Source organism: Apostichopus japonicus, chromosome 8, assembly GCF_037975245.1.
Source record: "Apostichopus japonicus isolate 1M-3 chromosome 8, ASM3797524v1, whole genome shotgun sequence".
In the NCBI taxonomy this organism is placed as follows: domain Eukaryota; kingdom Metazoa; phylum Echinodermata; class Holothuroidea; order Aspidochirotida; family Stichopodidae; genus Apostichopus; species Apostichopus japonicus.
The window spans coordinates 11,285,447-11,301,246 of record NC_092568.1 but is presented as its reverse complement, the minus strand read 5'-3'; the positions used below and the strand labels follow the sequence as shown (position 1 = coordinate 11,301,246).

General features: G+C 37.8%; 1 protein-coding gene across 2 annotated transcripts in view; it reads left to right on the top strand.

Annotated features, from left to right (window-relative positions):
* Nucleotides 1-1,267: 1,267 nt before the first annotated feature.
* The window catches only part of LOC139970490 (uncharacterized), a 31,083-nt gene continuing 16,550 nt past the window's right edge, over nt 1,268-15,800 (top strand). For both annotated transcript variants that reach the window (XR_011794161.1, XM_071976246.1), the window contains exons 1-7: nt 1,268-1,443; nt 3,065-3,434; nt 6,712-6,826; nt 11,733-11,858; nt 13,825-13,895; nt 14,506-14,631; nt 15,403-15,588. Coding sequence is in view for 1 of the 2 variants with exons in the window: in XM_071976246.1 (XP_071832347.1) it covers nt 3,249-3,434; nt 6,712-6,826; nt 11,733-11,858; nt 13,825-13,895; nt 14,506-14,631; nt 15,403-15,588 (810 nt within the window). In the remaining variant the exon portion in view is untranslated. The remainder of the gene's footprint in view (nt 1,444-3,064; nt 3,435-6,711; nt 6,827-11,732; nt 11,859-13,824; nt 13,896-14,505; nt 14,632-15,402; nt 15,589-15,800) is intronic.

Sequence of the window (15,800 nt, the reverse complement as noted above, 5' to 3'; positions counted from 1 at the left end):
CACAATTTTGTCGCAATTATCATGAACACTAAATAATATTATAATTATGGTAGATTTTGTGCTGTTATAACTATTTTAATATTAATAAGTATAGATATACCAGGAGAAGTTTTGTTATTACGTTTTAGTGAAAAGTGTTTCCTTACCGAAAACGAAAGTTTTAGTGAGGCTAATTATTAAGACACCTACTGATAGAAATATAAATGCTTGTTCGCAATTATCTAAATTTTAAGCCTACGCTTTTTTTTTCTTTCAATGTAATTGACCTGATAACGTAGGCATATGTTAATAGGCACAAAATTACAACTCGAAAGAGTTCAGGGCGTCCAGAACCAATCGGGTAAATTTAGACGACACACATTTTCTAAGTCATCACTTTTCCGGAAAAGGAAAGTCCAGACGAAAAATTATACTTGTTGTAATATACCGTAGGCTACGGGGAACTTGATAAACTTGGATTCATATAATCAGGGGCGTAGCGAGCGGGGGGGGGGGGTGTGGGGGGGGGTGTCACACCCCCCCAATAATTTGGTCGCTGTCGGCAAATTTTGGGTCTGTCGGCAAAAGGAGAAAAGGTGAAGAGAGCGGAAGGGGAAGAAAGAAGGAAAGCTGAATAGAGAAAAGGAGAACGGGAGCTTCTTCCGTGCCAAATTTGACTTAAAATATGCACCAGATTGCATCTAAGGACGTTTCAAAACTAAAAAAAATTCCAAAGGGGAGGGGTAGACCCCGTACCCTTAGACCCCTCCCCCATTTCAGTCACCACTTCCAGATCCGTCGGCAAATCAAATTTGACTTAAAATATACACCAGATTGCATCTAAGGACGTTTCATAACTAAAAATTTTCCAAAGGGGAGGGGGACACCCCCTCCCCTTAGACCCCTCCCCCATTTCAGTCACCACTTCCAGATCCGTCGGCAAATCAAATTCTCCACACCCCCCCAACAAAAAAACCTTCGCTACGCCCCTGCATATAATATAGCCTAAAGTATAAGTTGGGTGATATGGAAGATTTCACAGGAAAAAAATATGTTTGTCCTATTACCGACCCCCTTCCACAACTTCCCTCCACCCCATCCGTTCGCTCAGCTACACTTAGTCTTTCCGATTTGCCGTTATAGAGTGACATACATACAGTAGCAATCGCCAGTTTATTTTGGTCCAAAAATGAGGCCACTGATGACGTCACAAGAGCGCATTCGTTCACCCTTTGTACCGTACACAGGTGTAGGGTTTAAATCCCAGTGCTAAGGACGCTATCTTGTTGCCCGTTCCGCTACTTGACACAGTAAAATACATACATGTGTGCAAGCTTCGCTCAATTGGATTAACGAACGTAAATTTTGAGTCACGCAACTCTTTTGTTTACAGGCTTTGGGGATTATTTTATTTTGATATTCGAGGAAATGCAAAGATAACAGTGTTTTCCTTATTTCTTATTGGTAAGTTGACGAAGTTCTTCGTCTTTTCCCTTCTGTCTTGTGGCATTTCCATTTGTAATTTAGTACGTTAATTTCATAAACAAAAGTTAGGACAATAGTTGACATAACTTGGCAGCGCGTAAGTTCCCTAACCCTCTCTGATATAAGTTAGGCCTAACCTAGGCTACATCAATCTGCAATGGCGGTGATTATATGCCACTTGTTGTAGTTGTGGGTTACTTTTTCGTTGATCAGAAATGTTCACGAATTTCAAACCAAAGTGAATTAGGTCTAGTTTATCAAAACGGTCAAAAGTGTGTTACATTAGTACTGTATACCTAACTTACACAAAGTAGTCTAGGGCATATCATACTGTAGGCTTTAGAAGCATACACTAGTAGACCCTGATTAGGGCAGCTCTAATATTTTATGGGAAGGAGAACAAGTTGTCATGGCCTTGGGGAGGAGTCTATAGACTCCTCCCCAACGCTAGGACAACTTGCCCCCTCGGGGGCTTATAAGCCCCCCCTTATCGTGGGGATAATTATTTTGAGGTTAAAGGGAACAGATTTGAAGTTATAAAGCTCAATCTGTATGCAGGAATTTCTCTGGCTTCCGACTATTGAGCAAAAAAAAATACCTGAAGAAGCCACCATTTAGAAAGCCAAGGTGGGGGGGGGGGGGCGAAGGGGGCAGCCGCCTCCCCTTGAGCATATTTTGTTCATTTATTTTTTATGTTTTTATGATATCGTCAGGCGCGTAGCCAGGAATTTGCCAAGGGAGGGGCGAAACTGTAGATTCGGCATTGCAAACTATCTAAGCGTAGCGCTACCATGGTTGGCGCGAAGCGTACAAGAAAATTTTGGCTGTAAATGCCTCCCAGATCACTGGAAATGGCACTTCCCAGGCCTTGTAAGTTGCATCTTAGCATTTTCTCTTTTGAAAATACTAGCGATATTATAAAAACATTAAAAAAAAAATTTAAAAATATGCTCAAGGGGGGCGGCTGCCCCCTTCGCTCCCCCCCCCCTTGGCTACGCGCCTGGATATCGTTAGTAATTTCAAAAGAGAAAATGCTAAGATGCAACTTTCAAGGCCTCGGTAGTGCCATTTCCAGCGATCTGGGAGGCATTATCAGCCAAAATTTTCTTGGTGCTTCCCATGGTGGCACTACGCTTAGATTGTTTGCAATGGCGTATCTACGGCTCTGATAGTTTGCCTATGTAGTTGGTAAATTCCTGGCTACGCGCCTGCCAAGAAATCTGGACATTTATGGAATGTAAATGTGAAGTGTTGTAAATTCCAGTACAGCAATAATAAGTACAGTATGGGAACCATTGTTGTGACATAGTACAGTCCCAAGGGCAGATTGGCCTATACTGATTTATGGGCTCTAGACTGATACGCTGCAGGGTGCGAGGTGTCATTGGTGTCACCCAGTTGCAGTGCCAATAACTCTGATTTCCTCTTGGTTGATAACGATGCTCATTTAGTCACATTTAGTCACATTAGCCAATAATTTAATTCTATGTGACATGTATTTCAGGATGCCCTAGAATTTGAAGGATGAAAGTGTTTCATCATGTTAATTGTCATGAATATACATGTATATGAATTAGTTATATGGTTGATTTCTCCACAGGGAAACTCACAATGATCACTGATGCAAGAACAATCATGTAGGAAGAAATACAACGCTTCATAAATTTAAAAGCAACAGTTGAAGATGTAATTGTATAAAATTTGGATGTAATTTTTTAATGCAACTTGGGAGTTGTAAATCCTCCTTCCTCCATGATCAACGACTAGGATCGTAAGTCAGAGGAATGCCTGGTACAAAGGCACATCGTCCACAGCCTATCAAGTCATGGACGGAGAAGTCAGCAAAGGCCTACGACAAAGTGAAGGAGAATGGCAATGTATCTTCACCACGTGGGTTGTACAATAAGGGTAGGACAGCAATACCGGTCAAATCAACTGTTGGGGGAGAGTGGGAATTGCAGACGTGCCAAGTGAGTACACATGCATTTTTTTTGACTTAATGTAGTTGATTATTTATCGCATTGCCTCTGTTCAAGTTAATTGTTAGATTATGTATCGTCTGTAAGAATATCACTACGTTACCTCTTGTGCACTGTCGAACAGTTTTAGTTTTGGAACCTAGATACATTGAGGTACGTGACCAGTAATATACCGTAGCAAATTGCTATGGAAAAAAAGGTAATATTGCTGCAGTGCAAGTATATATGACACAACTTTTGTACTCGGAACCATACTGGCAAAGTATCTAAATTCTAAAATATGATGCTTAGATTTATGAAAATTACACACTTTTTGATATGTGAATCTCTAAGAGCACTATTTTCTAAGCAAAACTGTGAAACCCTAACTTGTTTCCTGGGAACGACTTGAATACAAAGTCTGTAGTGCAATGTTTTCATTGTATGTCTGTAAGGAAACCTTTGAGTGCCTTTCGTCTCCCAATTGGTGCGATCATGTGTCAAATTTTAAAAGTGCAAACAAACTGACTACCTGTACAGTACAGTAAAATGTCTGGCAAGAGTTGTAAATAAGTGTATACATCAATCGGCTAGTATCTACTGTAGTTTCTGCAGAGATGTTAAATTTACATTTTCTAGAAAAAGATTTTAGACCTAATGTGCTACTGTAAAGGATGTATGTTTTGAAAAATAATGAACTGCCCGAAGGCTTTATTAATGATGTGTAGTTGTAGAGTATAAATTTACAATCTCACAGAAGTCAGTACAAGCAGTGTCACACGGTACACCATACAAGGTATGTGTGAAGCACAAGAATGTTCTACACTTACGGTATATATTCGGTGAGTCTTATATAATACTACGGTTCCTGTGTATAAAAACTGATACGGACTTGGCAAAGCATTTTGCAAAGCTTTTTGCGATGCAATAACGGAAAAATGATTCCCTACAAATACTCTTTCATATCTACCAACAGTCTGTACAGTAGTTCTGTATATTGGTGACTTTATGCACACACCACCCACATATCCATTACCTGTACATCAGGGGAATGCTCAATTGCTTCTTTCTTCCAGATCTTTTTATATTCTCCTGCATTTTTTTTTCCCAGACTATTTTATCATTATGAATTGCTTCATGGTCATGAATTCTGTATTTAATTCGCTCCTCTCTTACTACCTGTCTCCCACTCCACAATTGCAATTTCCTAGATCTACCTAACTACACATATATCTTTAAATAGGAAAGTGCAATTGTGGAGTGGGAGACAGGTAAGTATCGTCGCTCGTAAATTCCCAAACCAGTAAGTTTTGGGGGATTTACTGTTACATACAAGTTTCGACTTAGACTATTTTCTTTGTTCAAGTTTGTTGTTTCATGTCTCAAATTATGTCACAAGTTGTTTTTATTTAGGGTGCATAGATCTGTGATGTCCATCTAATTGATGTGAATACACAGTTTATTATGTGTTTATGGTTACCTTCTCTGTACATTGTGCTTTCTCCATACAATAGTAGTATATATAATTTGAAAACTGCATTCACAACAATCAACAGATTTACTGTACGGGCCGGCACTTTTTACCACATGTGGTTGAACGTTGTTTGAACAAAGGATTTGTTTCCTTCATACAGTACATGAATCTAATCGTTTCTGACTGATTACGATCGTCAAAATTCGACAAGTAAAGATTTTATCCAACATTATTGAAGAACATTCTTCAAGTTTGTATTCCATCGAACATTCCAGAGGGGAAAACAAGGGGAGAACATTTTTTTGTCTTTAGTTTCTTATAGCTTTTAGTCATTGCAGCGGTATGCGACAAATGATATGCTGTTCGTCACCAGACCCAAACGCTTATTGTGTTGAGGTTATTTGTTCAGGGATTGATAACTCAGCCACAATCCTCTCTTTAAATATGATCTTCTTCTTCTTCTCCTTTTGACTGCCAGCTTTTACCCCCTTGGACTACAGTTATGTGTATCGGCATCTCTCCCCGCTAGAGCTGTTGCAGCTTTTCGGAAATTGATTCAAAAGATGCCAGTTTGTTTTAGTCGTAGTTTGTGTTGTTTACGAGCATACACTTACAATACTGTTGTTCAAAGGAGTACAGAATCTCAACTGTTCGTCAGGTTTATTTGTTCAGAGGGTGCCGTGGTGATGTACAGTAGCAGTTATTTTGTTATTTTGCAACTTTATCATCCCAGCTACTACCCTTTAGTTACAATTACAGTATGAAACTGAGGAACCCCAGTTCAACAGGATAAATAGGCGGGAAAAAGTCATTCTTCTGTCCCAAAACTTTGGATCATTAAACATATTCCAGATGTAATCAGTAGCATGTGCAGTGCATAACAGCCATGTTAAAAAAATTTGCAGGGCTTGAAATGCTGTATACATAAATACTCCAGAGTGGAACTTAGACAATTTGCCTATTTATCCATTTATACGTCATTGTAAGATTCTTTCATAATACAATACTTCCACACCACCAACACCCCCACTGCCCCCTCCCATCCCCACCACACTCCACTGCCTCAGAAATAACTGAGCTTCTTGCAACCAAAATAAACCATGTTTCCTGCATTTTTTGGTCAGTCCAAGCTACTTATCTGAGGTTACCATGCTAATGTACTGCCCTAGCTTAATACCTGTTGATATTATACTGTACTTGGTCTGTTTATTCTATTCCATGCAGTGTCAATGCCTGTTTACTCCGCACCCCAAACTGTGATCAATAAATTTATCTGGGCTTTTAATGTCACCAGTCCAACGCCAAGTTGCCATCAATTGCAAGATTGATTTATTTCTTATGTTCATGACATTGAAAAGTATCACTGAATCATGTACGGTACATACATTTTCAGCCTTGTTGAAAACAATTTCACCAAAACTTTTACCTTTGATATTCCATTTAGTTATGTTACTGTACAACTTCTCCAATGCTCCCCTGCAGAACAGAATGCTCACATGAAGTTCATTGCATATTGATGGGTTCATGCACACTCATGCAAGTAAATTACCCAAAATTAATAGCGTTGCTGCCCAATCAATTCAATTAGCTTCAAATTTATTTAATAAAGTGTTTGTTCCATAAATCTCTATTAGAAATGACAGGTTTTACATCCACAAATTAAGCATTCATTCGATTGGTTGATAACACTCAAATCTTTGTATTCAATTACCGTACGTCGCAAGCTCCCTAGAGTTTTGAATGATACGCACGCACTGCATAATATTTCGTATTTTGCTGATTTACTTTCTCCTTTGTTTTTTACACCTCTTCAAGGAATTCACAGAATGGGCAAACAATATTCTAAAGAGGCAGAAACATCGTCTCATCGCAGATCTGAAGAAAAGTCTGTCAGATGGGATAACATTAGTGAACTTATTGGAAGTTTTATGTAAGTAAAGTATTTAAATCTATTGTGAAAATTTACATTAAAGTTTATGATAACCTACTGTAGGTCTTTCTTTATACTCTCTTCTTACGTACATGTATCTTCTGGACTATGATCATGACCTCACTCAACTCAATCATCATTTGAAGATCCTAATATAGAGGTTCCCTGTTGTCTAATTGTTATGAAAATAAAATAAAAGTAAAGATTTAATCAATAGTTATTTAATCCCCACATCTAATTTTTGACAGCCGTATTTTTAAAACCAACTGTACAATACTTTACATTATGTTCATAGTCCAAGTGAAACACTTTTCAAATGACTTTTTAACCGTATATACTTAGGTAATATTTACAGTTTACTTTAGGCAATTGAACTGCTTGCCATTCATAAGGCAATGTTTATTGGAAGAACCAGAGGCCATTTTATAGCTGGCTTTAGATAGAAAATTTGATTGTCAAGAAGCCTTTCTTTCTTCTTAGACAGTGCAAAACCTTCACCTCTTAGTCCTTTAGAAATCCCCCCCCCCCCATGTCACCATCGAAACGATTTTCTTTCGTCCGTCTTGACACCCCATCCTTCCTCTTTCCAGTTCACTGATCCCCTCGGGAATCAGTCGAAGGTCCTCTGTTATGCCTGGTGCTAGCTTGATTGTCATTTCTTTCGTAATGAAAAGAGCTTTCCGTGAACGGCTAATCAATATGATTACAATCAATCAATGGTTACATACTGTGCATGTACAGTACTGTACCTGTTTGCTTAATTCAGTCCTTTGATTACATATGTACAGTAGTCTACTTTGACAGTTGAAATTTTTACTGAAAGAGACTGTTCAGGCATCATGATTTGTAATAATACCTCAGTTGTGTCGACCATTTCATGTGGATTTTTAGTTTCCTGGAAAAGGCAATTTAACAGTTCAACTCCTGGACAAAGACTTTTGATGGCCCCCTCCCTGAATTCAGATTGAGTTTAAGTAAGATCTTTACTGAATTCTGGCACATGTATGCATCAAAACTTCTTAGAAGTGAATGCTTGAATTCTTGATACCATTGCAGTCAATTGATAACTATTGATTTACAGTAGTATCAATCATTTGCAATCATGATCGGTTGTTGCATCTCATTGACTCTGAATGAGTTTTTGGCAGAAATCAAAGCTTAAATATATCATTAAATTTGAGGGTTTTTTCAATGAAGTTATTATCTCGTTAAAAATTGGGGCTTTGATTCCGTTATGCTTTCTCTAGAAATCTTCCTAACTTTTGATAGTATTGGTCTATCTAAGGAACATTGGTAAGAATTTTGTTTACAAAAAGAATGTACCTACTGTACCTAGGCAAATCTGTATAGGTTTAACTCTCTATACACTCTATTCTCCTGTGCGTTGATGCTATTTATTAGTTTTTATATTCTTATCCATTGTGTTGACCTTTAAAAATATTGATACCTGTATAAAACATAGAACCCCATGCTTAGTGCAACTGTGATGTGGTGTAAATCAAGCTTGTTCTTTTGGCAAACAGCCAGTGTGTATATACTGTACATCTGCTAAATCCAGCAGAAATCAGTAAGTCGCTTTGACTTCACTGCCATGCCAACACTCTTCTCTATAAAATAGTTTCAATTCCTGCTGCTCCTTGTCACTTTCGGTGATCATGCACTAAAAGAAGAGCTAGTTTTGCTTGAAAGCTCTGCAAAAAACAACATTGGCTATTTTACCTCCAATCATTTACTTAATTTAATTATTGTATCTCACTCGAAATCCAGCCTTTCTCTAAATGCAGCATATAGTTGTTAAAACAGTTTTACTGTTATTTCTATATATGTGTTTGTATATGTGAGGAGTTTAATATAAATTGCTAAAGCAAAAAAGATCAGTATGATTAAATTTGAGGTTTGAGAATGAGTGCTCATTGTAAAATTGACTTTCTAACACATTCGGGAGGGCAATACTGATCGATGAATACTAATATGGCAATACTGTTATTGTAAAATTGAATTGATTTGGAGCAGACAACTTATGAAAATTGACCGTGAGGTCTTGGCAAACGTAACTTCATTTCAGTTCTGCCTCCCTGCTCCACCTAGACACTCTTCACCAGATAATGATTGTAGTGAAGTGTGAATCCATGTTTCATCCAAAATAGAACAAAAATCAAAAGAAAAGAAGAAAAAAAAAAGGGAGATATTTGTCCGATCAAAAACCGGACCCACAACATAAAGATGTGGTCAAGTCAGTCGTTATGAATGTACTACTTGGGAGCTGTTTGCGGTCACTCATCGTCAAATGACCGACACAGTTTCCATTTCAATGCAAACCCTCATCTTCTCCGTCAAGTGTCTGAAGGGCGCCCGTGGACGTAAACATCATTATTACTAGTGGCCGGCCTGTAGAATAGATACTCAGTCAAGGGAGGAGAAGATGTTGAATCTATGGAAATACTTACGGGACTCATCACCCATTAGTAGAGCTTTCAAACGATCGATTTATCCCCGGCTTGTTTGGACAATAGATCCGTCAGAAGCAAGCCGGGATCAATAGTCTAGATAAGAAGCTCTGAGGATGGTGTTTGTTAGATACTATTGTTAGCGTGTCTTTAAACCCCTCTTTTCATTCGACCATGTTAGTAATTTTAGCTTTGGGGATGATTTCTTTCAAAGGAACTCCTGGAAGCAATGAACAATTACTCTCGAAATGGCAATTAAAATCAAGGAGAGAGAGCTTTTATCCTTCATTTGCGTCGCTGCAGAGTAGAAGAACTTTGCAATAAATTGTTGAAACCTTGTGAACTGTGTGAAGAAAAGAATTGTGTAGTTAATACAGGAAATTGGGAAGTGCAAGGATACCTTGACTTGATAAACAGTTTAAATAGTCTTGACCTCAAATATTCTAGAAAAGTGCAGTTACATCAAAAGCATTAGTATTAAATCGCAGTGACTTTTATATTGCAAGATATCATTTGTTAAGCTATCAAGTTCTCCAATAAATTTCCTTCACATAAATCTTTATGCGCTCCTAAATGTCCATCAAGAATAACATTCAGTTTCCAAAGGCAATGGATCACATTTAGTTTGGAAAGTTTTTGAGGTTTACCCGTAGAGCAGAGTTGAATCATTAATTTTGTGCATCTCTGTATGCGTGTTTGCGTGTGAGTACAGTTTGTGTTTGGGTGTATGTATGTGAGTACAGTATGTGTCTGTGTGTGTATTTCTAGTCATTGCAGAACACTTACATAAATCCACAACATTTAAACTTCCATGCCAATGAAGTCAAGACAATGACTTTGTTTTGAATAGTTAACATTTTTGTTAATGTGCAGCAATGTGCAAATGTTAAATGTTAATGTGCAACTGGTGTTTTTACAGCTCGGTACTTCTCTGTCCCTTACTGTATAAATGATACACACAATATTGTACGTATTCATGTTGTCAAAACTATCAGCTCCAAAAGCATGCAGAATATCATTTGAAATCATTTCCTAGATCGTTGCTCATTTTATAATGGAATAACCCTGGAGGCGTGTCAAAGCTTGATCAATCAAAATCCAAGATGTAAACAAAAACTGAATTTTTGAACATTGTAGCTTTACGCAGTTAGTAATTATAAATCAACCCCAGGCCTCTGCCCCCCTCAACATCTCCCTTCATCCTCTTCCCCACTTGATTGATATTTCAAGACAGATTAGATTGATTAAAATTGGTTTTCCTGGAAAGGTTTTCTAATTTAAGGCACCATGTACATACTTTAACTGTATATACCTCAACTACACAATGCAACAAATTGTCTAAGTACTGTAGTTTCCATTTTGCAGGGGGGGAAAAAGATCCAAGTACATATAAAAATGTCTCTAAAAAATTGTTATTAAACGTAGTCCTATTGTATGGAATATCCTTAGAATAATATTTGTTTAGAGTTCTGGTAAAATTCTGAGTGGCAGTGGAGATCAGTTTTTCAATTCCTAGAACAGACTGAGTTCAAACTAACTGCACAGTTGGGACACTTATTGGAGTTGCTAATAGCAACACAAACCATACTGAAGACTTTCAATATTGTTTGGTGCTTTGACCCTATTGGCATTCCATAGCTTTAGTTCATTATTCAATTATATACCTTTCATATTTTCAAAAGGAGATAAAAAGGCTAAGAATTCCCTGAGGATTAATGTGAAGTTAGGTAGCCTCCATACTCTGTTGTATCCAGCTGTTTCAACTTAAAACTCAGTGGATGCATATAAACTGAATGAATGGCAGTAATTCACATGTTAAATTACAACATTTCCCCTCCTGTTGACTTTGGTAGGAACCTTTTTGGAAGGTCTGTACTCTGTAGACCTGTAGATAAAGCAGTTTTGAATGAGGGTTGGTAGTGGCTCCCTTGTTGGGAGCCAAGGTTACCCCCCCCCCCCCTCCAGAAAAAGTTTAGATATCAAATGGTGACTTCTACATAGGCATATTTTGACTATAATTGAGGTTTATACTTAGGTGTTAATGCAAGGTTGTGCTAAGAAATACTGTACTGTACTACTCCCCCCACTGCCGTGTGAGTCAATTTAATGCTCAGTGGTGGTGAAATTGGCACCTATGGTGTCACCATTCCCCCCCCCCCTTGTCAGTAACTCATTGCTGTGAATATTATTATGGAGTCATGGTCCCGACCCCACTCAACCCCCTTACCCTCCTGCAGGGTGTTAGTAGTACTGTGGCAAATTGGAAAATGGTAAACCAATATATATGCAAGTACTGTATAGGCTACTACAGTAGTTGTATGCTTTAAATGAGCCACCAATGAATATGGCAAAATTGCTGATTTTTACTGATATTTTCTTTTTTCCATTGTAAATTGCTTTACCTAAAAGAGCCAACAATGAAAGAGTTGGGAGTAATGTTTTCACCTTTTATTGCACAGTTAAGGAAAAAGTCGGTGGGATTCAGACAAGGCCCATCATCCGAGCACAGAGGGTCGAGAATATTCACCTGTGCCTGCGATTCCTTCATGGCAGGAGAATTGAAATTCAAGACATCGACTCCCAACGTAAGTCAGTTAGCTTTGAGGTCAGGTACCTTAAAATGGCCCTATGGTGTGCCGTATGATGTGCAGTTCTAAACAGACGAGTATTTAATGTTTATAGACATTCACATGGTATACATGTAGTGGTTTGAAAGAGAATTAACCGAGTTACAAATTTGAGCAAGTATTTAATTAATGTAAGGCCCCCCCCCCACCTTTTTCCCGCAGGAATACCGCTGTATGTCACTTTCCAATTCACTACCCACAATTTGGTTTTATATAAATTCCATAAATGACCGAGCGCCGTTTACGAAACTTAGCTGTTGCCTAGTTAGAGTTTTATCAATGACCAATCTCAATGCGAATTAACTGTGCATTATGTATGGGAAGTTCTCATGTGCGGAGATTGTTCACAAACTTCACGGAGCATATAAACAAACAGCGAAAGCATCATTTAAAATCTAAAATAACAATTTATTACAGGGAACAGTTAAAGTCTCCTGATTTCATGTACTAATCTCACGGCAATGTTTCATTCAAGTTTTTTCTAAATTGAAATCTGAATGGGCTGCGAATATATATTTCTACCTGTGTTTGTAAACGTGGAGAAAAATCCTTTGTGTAATTCTGCAGCCTGAGTGAAGCACAAAAGGTAATGTAAACAATTATTGCAAGGGTGGCTTTTCGGTTACTTGCCGTATGCAGGCAGGTAACCTACTGTATGCAGTCAACTTTGCGTGCTTGCCCTAGCTTGTAAACACGATATCTCAAGCTAGGTACAGTAACCTCTGCAGTTGTCATATTTGGCACTTGGCTTCCTCATAATTAGTACAAGAACTCTATTATTTTGGGTGAAGGTCAAAGGTCATTTGGAGTCAGCAGAGGGCAAAATGTGAAAATCTCAAGAAAGGCTGTATCTACATTACCTGAAAATCAAAGGAGCTCATATGCATGGTAGGATAGCCTTATGTACAAGTACAAGTGTAAAGTTCTGCACGATTGGGGTGTAGGTCACAATTCATGTAAGGTCAACAGGGTCAGAACTTGAAATCCTTGTAAGCAAGATATCTCCAGATAGGAAACTTTATTGGCTCTCATATTTTGCATGTGGCTTTCCTATAATGAATACAAGAATCTTATTGGTGGGTCAAAGGTCATTTGGAGTCATTACACTCTGTGAAGCCTTATAAACACAAACCTTGTAAACACAATAATATCCCAAGATGGGTTACATCATAAAGCTCATATTAGGCATGTGTCTTTCTTACAGTGAGCACAACAACCCTATCAGTTTGGGTGGAGGTCAAAGGTCATTTGGGGTCAGCAGAGGTCCACATGACAAAATATCAAAAGTATATACTTTATCTTGAGAACATTTCCTTCAAAAGAGATTATATATGCATGGTAGATTACCCAAATGATAAAGTAAAATTGTACCACAATTTGGTATAGGTAAAAGCTCATTTAAGGTTTGCAGTTTGTCAAAACCCCACTATCTAAACATCAGGTCTCAGTGAAGATGTCAAACTTCTGCTGACTTGACTTCCCAATATGTATAGTAGAACCTCCTTGCTGATTTAGGAGGAGGTCAAAGGTCAGCTTAGGTAAGTGCATTATGAACTTCAACCAAGGTTAGCTTGCAAACTACTCTTGTGCTGCATACTCTATTCAATGTATTTAAAGGCAAGTAACCGCTGGGAGGGGTTTCCCTCTGGTTATTATATGGCTATCTTGATTTAGTAGGATTTTAATTGATTCTCCATACTTTCTCTATAGTCTCCTGAATTTTGGGAGAGGGGGGTTGAGATGGGAGAGTTATAAATTTTCCTATTTTCATAGACGACAAGGATGGTAGTTTTGGGGTATTTCTCCACCCCCACCTCCCCCTAGTACTTGAGGCCCGCAGAATACTGTACTGTAGTAGCGTCTGTATATTCCGTAAATTGTTTATGCAAGTATTTACTGTATCGTTTTCTCTCTCCTTCTGTAGAAATTGCTGATGGCAACCTCCGAGTCGGTTTATTGCTCATTACCAGACTACGCAAGAGGTTTGATTCTAAGGTACAGCAATGAAAGCCACACTGTAGATGGCTACTGTGTGTTAGAGTATATTTGTCAAACTGTACATATGTAAGCATATATCTGTTATTAGGTTACAATGTTTTATCTAAATAAAATGAGGACAAGTTGCTCTTTTCTCAGAGAGGGGTCTACTGAAAGTTGAGGAGTTCTCCTCCCCTTTGTAGGGAAAAACAATAATTTGATTTAACATAACCCTACTGTACTTTAAAAAATGACTAGATTTGTAGTTGAAAAGCAATTATAAGATCAGCATGGTTTAGTGAAGCTGGCCAAACCTCCATCGAGAAAAGAAAGTATATTCCATTTTGTCTGCTACAGCTTTGTCGGAATTGTCTAAAAATCTTGAATAAAAAAATAATAATAATAATAATAATAATTTAAAAAAATAAATAAATAAAAAGCCAACTGGATGCTCACATAAGGTACCCTTAATGTATTGTCATTGAAAAATTATCAAAACAGTTTAATCCCCTCAGTAATCCACGTCTTGCATATTTATATTTATCATTATTTATCCTAATTGCCTCTCTTTAAAACTTGTCAAAATAAAGTGGACTCTTTTCCTTGTTTTTTATACTCTATCATGAAGCTTATCACCAGCAGTGACAGCCATTTTATCAATGGCTCCATATACAGTGGTAGGCATGGCGACATGGACTACGTCAACAACAACAGTTACCAGAATCCAGGAAGAGAGGGCAGCATCCACAGCTTTGTAAGTGAATGAGACTTTTAAAAAAATTCATGTTATGTACTTCTCCTCCAGAGTTTACATTTCAAAGATTGCCGTTTCTCAAAACTGAGACAATCTTTCCGTCTTCCACTTCAAACACCTCTTGAATTAGCAAATTTATGATAAACGTTTGAATTCAATTGACAGCAGCAACAAATTTTCCCCAACTTGTCTGCCTATGTTAGCTTCGGAGGACAAATTAATCCAAATTGAAAACCTGATTTAAAAAAATGTCAATATTTGTTTGTGTTTTTTGGATATATCTCAAAACAAAGCTGATATTGTCTTGAGGTGTGAAGCAATTGGTTAACTTAGTCAAATGTTGCTGCAAGTACTCTTCCATGATGCATCATGTTTTTATCGGGTCATTGATATAGCTAAATTTGGTGCAATTTGGTGCAAATCCAGCATTTATACGTATGCTTACACTGAAAGCTAATCTGTAATACGCTATGGATGCGCAGTATGTCAGTATTTGATTTTTAGGTACTTTGCAAACACAGCACATAAATATTAACATTTTGAAGTCTTATTTTGTCATCTATGAGTTGGTGTGGCTTGCTCAAGATAGTTAAAAAACATTTGTAATTGTACATATTTGTCAAATAGCCATACTGGCATACATAGGGAAAGGTTTTTGTAGCTCGAACAAGCTTTTAAACTTGGCCCTTCCTAATCGACAAATTCTCTACAGCAAGATGCCTTTCAGATCAGAGATTTTTCATCAACTGTTCTTTGTCATTTTGCCAAAAGGTTTCAGGTGCTTCAAACCCCTCCCAGGGTATGTTACCAGACCTCTCAAACTCCTACGACAGTGGACAATTCAAGAAGCTTCGGTCGGCCTCCTTTACAGAGAAACCGGAGACTGTTTTACCAGGCGGTGCGTTTGGAGGAGAGGATACTTTAGACGCAACACCAGAGAGACTAGGAGACATTGTGGTAAATGTTTGCCTTTGTTCTGTTAATATGTTTGTTGTTCTAGTTTGTATTTTAGTACCATCTATTCGGAAGAGGTTATTAGACTTGAACAACATTGACGGATTACTAATATCACATGATCAAAAGCATTAATTGCAGAATACCCCCTCACCTTTCCCCACCCTCACAAAAACAAACCTTAAAAGTTAATTTGATATCTTACTGACAACTTT